At 53.9% G+C, this 2545-nt stretch overlaps 1 protein-coding gene across 1 annotated transcript; it reads left to right on the plus strand.

Moving 5' to 3' along the window:
• The first annotated feature begins 1251 nt into the window (after positions 1-1251).
• Positions 1252-2545, plus strand: LOC108447393 (T-cell activation Rho GTPase-activating protein-like). The gene is made up of 2 exons (XM_017737199.1): positions 1252-1828; positions 2366-2545. The coding sequence occupies exons 1-2, from the start codon at positions 1418-1420 to the stop codon at positions 2510-2512; spliced, it is 558 nt and encodes a 185-aa protein (XP_017592688.1). The 5' UTR covers positions 1252-1417; the 3' UTR covers positions 2513-2545.

The following is a 2545-nucleotide window of genomic DNA, read 5'->3' on the forward strand; positions in this document are numbered from 1 at the left end:
TGGTGTGGAAACATTCAGCAGTTGCAGTTAAAAAGCCCTGAAACCCACCATCGTGGTGTGGACTTAGCAGAGGACATGTGGACTTGTCAGGGGCATTGGATTCGATGATCTTTAAAGGTCGCTTCCAACCCAAACCATTCTGAGTCTGTGCTCTTACTGTGAACTCTGTAGGGTGACCCTAAGTTTTGGTTCCTCACGTTAAAAGTATGACCAGATTTTCCAAAGGGTCGACACCTTTGGGGTTTAGCAGAGGAGAGAAGTCCAGATGGGTATTACTAGTGCAGGGTGTGCAATGTGTAGTAGGTGACATTCCTAATGTCTTTCCAGCCATTTCTCCAGCCGAGTTGCCGTGGGCTGTCCTGCCCTCTAGTGCCTGCAGCGCCAGCTCCCTTTGTCCTCTCTCTGCTCCCCCGTGTACATACACACTCACACTCAATGGATGATGCTGTGGCTCTGAGTAGGAAACAGGAGCTGGAAACCCCCGTAGCCTCCCCTGTGCGACGATAAGTGCAGAGCCAAACTGGGGGAGAAGCCCTGTGGGAAAGTGAAAGGCTTCTTATCAAATCCACAGGGGTGGCAGGCTTATTATCAAAAACAAAGTCTAAGATGTTTCCTTCCAGCTGACACATCCAGGACTGCAATTTTCCTCAATGCTCAAATAACCTGCAGCTGACAATTTCTGCAGCAGCCAGGCACCCTGTAGCACCCATGCCTGGCTGTGCAGACCCACGTGCAGACAGGGACTGTGTGCCAGACCCCATGCACTGGGGAGCAGCAGCCCCTCCGGAAGCCAAGACCCACACCCAACCGCCTACCTTCATTTCTGTGTCTCCTCAGCTCTGGGGTGATGGATCACATTATCACAGTCTCTTTTTCTAAAGCATCATGAAGTTCCGAATGACTTTTTGATTTCGGACTTAGTGGTGGCAGCCCATAGGCTTTCTGAAGAGGATGTCCCTATCCTTCTCCATGTTCCTGTCCCCTGGGTTCATGCAGCTCTGGCTCACAATGTTCTGCTTTACCTACGTGTCTCTGAGTACTTTGTAACCCTCCCAAGGAGCCTCTGACTGGCGAGTATGGGAAAACACCCTCACCAGTCACTCCATTTTGTCCAGGGCAGACCCTGCTGGTGGCTGCTCTACAAAATGAATGGCATAGAAACAGGGCAGAGGCTGCAGTGCCTCAGCTAACGCTGTCACGGTGCTGTGGGACAGGGACTGCCACGGAGCTCTCACATCTGCTGGGGGTGGAGTTGGGCACATGGAGACCACCACTGTGTTTTGCTCTTTAGGAACAGTAGGTGTGGAGGCTGACTGGGAGTGCTTTGAAAGCCCCACAGTACAACCACGGGTGCTGGGAAGCCTCCAGTGACATCTCCTGGCAGCATCCCATCTACCCAGGGACATGGGCTTCTGCAATGCTGCCTTTCAGTCAGGACCCTGTAATTCAAGGTCTCATAATTAACCACATGCTCAGCTGCAGTTGGGGATTTCTGAAAGTTACAGTGAGCACACACGTGCCCCTTTCTGGAGGAAGTGTTGTCGCTCCAAGTTTAATTGAGACTTGCTCAAATCAAGAAGCAGAGGCCACTGCACCATCGATTAACATCACATGTCGTTTGTGCTCATGCAGGGTGGCTGACAAGCTGCCAAGACCAAACCTCGTCTTGCTCAAGCACTTGCTCTCTCTGCTCCACCACATCAGCCAAAATGCCGAGACCAACAGGATGGACTCCAGCAACCTGGCCATCTGCATTGGCCCAAATATGCTGAGCCCGGGGACAGACAACGCGCTCCCGCTGGAAGTGCAGAAGGAGATGAACGACAAGGTGCGTGGAACTCACCCAGCAGCCGCTCCCTCCCTCTGCGGCAGTTCAGAGCCATCCACAGGGATCCCACTGCCTTTGCGGAAGCCGAACAGAACAGCACCCCGGGACATTGGGGGTACCCCTCGGCTCAGGTGTCCCTCAGCCCGCGATGGGATGGGCCAGGCTGCCCCTGGTCTCGCCTCCTCTGAGCAAAAGCAGCAGCTGCCCTGCAGCCCCCTAAGTCACAGCACAGCTCCTGCAGACTTTGCATGTGGAGAGCAAGGGCCACCCGTGGGCACTGTCACCCCCGGGCCCTCGGGCAGCGAGGCCAAAGCTGGGGCTGGTGGTGTTTTGTCTGTATTGGGGCAGATCCATTTGTCTGCAGCACCAGGCCTCACCCCCCACCGTGGACTCACCCTCAGACTGTAAGCCAGGATTTTGGCAGAAGCCACCCTGCTCTGCGCCATCCTTCCTACAGAGACAGCAGGCAGGCTCAGGAAAGAGTCTGCAATATGTTTTCATCCCTCTTGACTGAAATGGGCTGTTTTCTGTGTGCAGGTGACAGTGTTGGTGGAGTTCCTCATAAACAACTGCTCGGAAATATTTGAGAAGGACATTGCCTTTCCTGCCTGTGCCTTGGCTGAGGAGTCACCAGAGCACACAGACAGCTCCACAGGTATGAGAAGGGACTGGGGATGTCATTGACTGGGGCTGCTGGGCCAAATTATTGAATTTGAT

Source organism: Corvus brachyrhynchos, unplaced genomic scaffold, assembly GCF_000691975.1.
Source record: "Corvus brachyrhynchos isolate BGI_N302 unplaced genomic scaffold, ASM69197v1 scaffold6, whole genome shotgun sequence".
In the NCBI taxonomy this organism is placed as follows: Eukaryota; Metazoa; Chordata; class Aves; order Passeriformes; family Corvidae; genus Corvus; species Corvus brachyrhynchos.

Bases quoted from the DNA above. Each gene is read 5' to 3' on its own strand.
- LOC108447393 (XM_017737199.1), top strand. From the start codon at position 1,418: ATGCTGCCTTTCAGTCAGGACCCTGTAATTCAAGGTCTCATAATTAAC. The intron at 1,829-2,365 runs GTGCGTGGAACT...TTCTGTGTGCAG, and splicing joins AGAAGGAGATGAACGACAAG to GTGACAGTGTTGGTGGAGTT.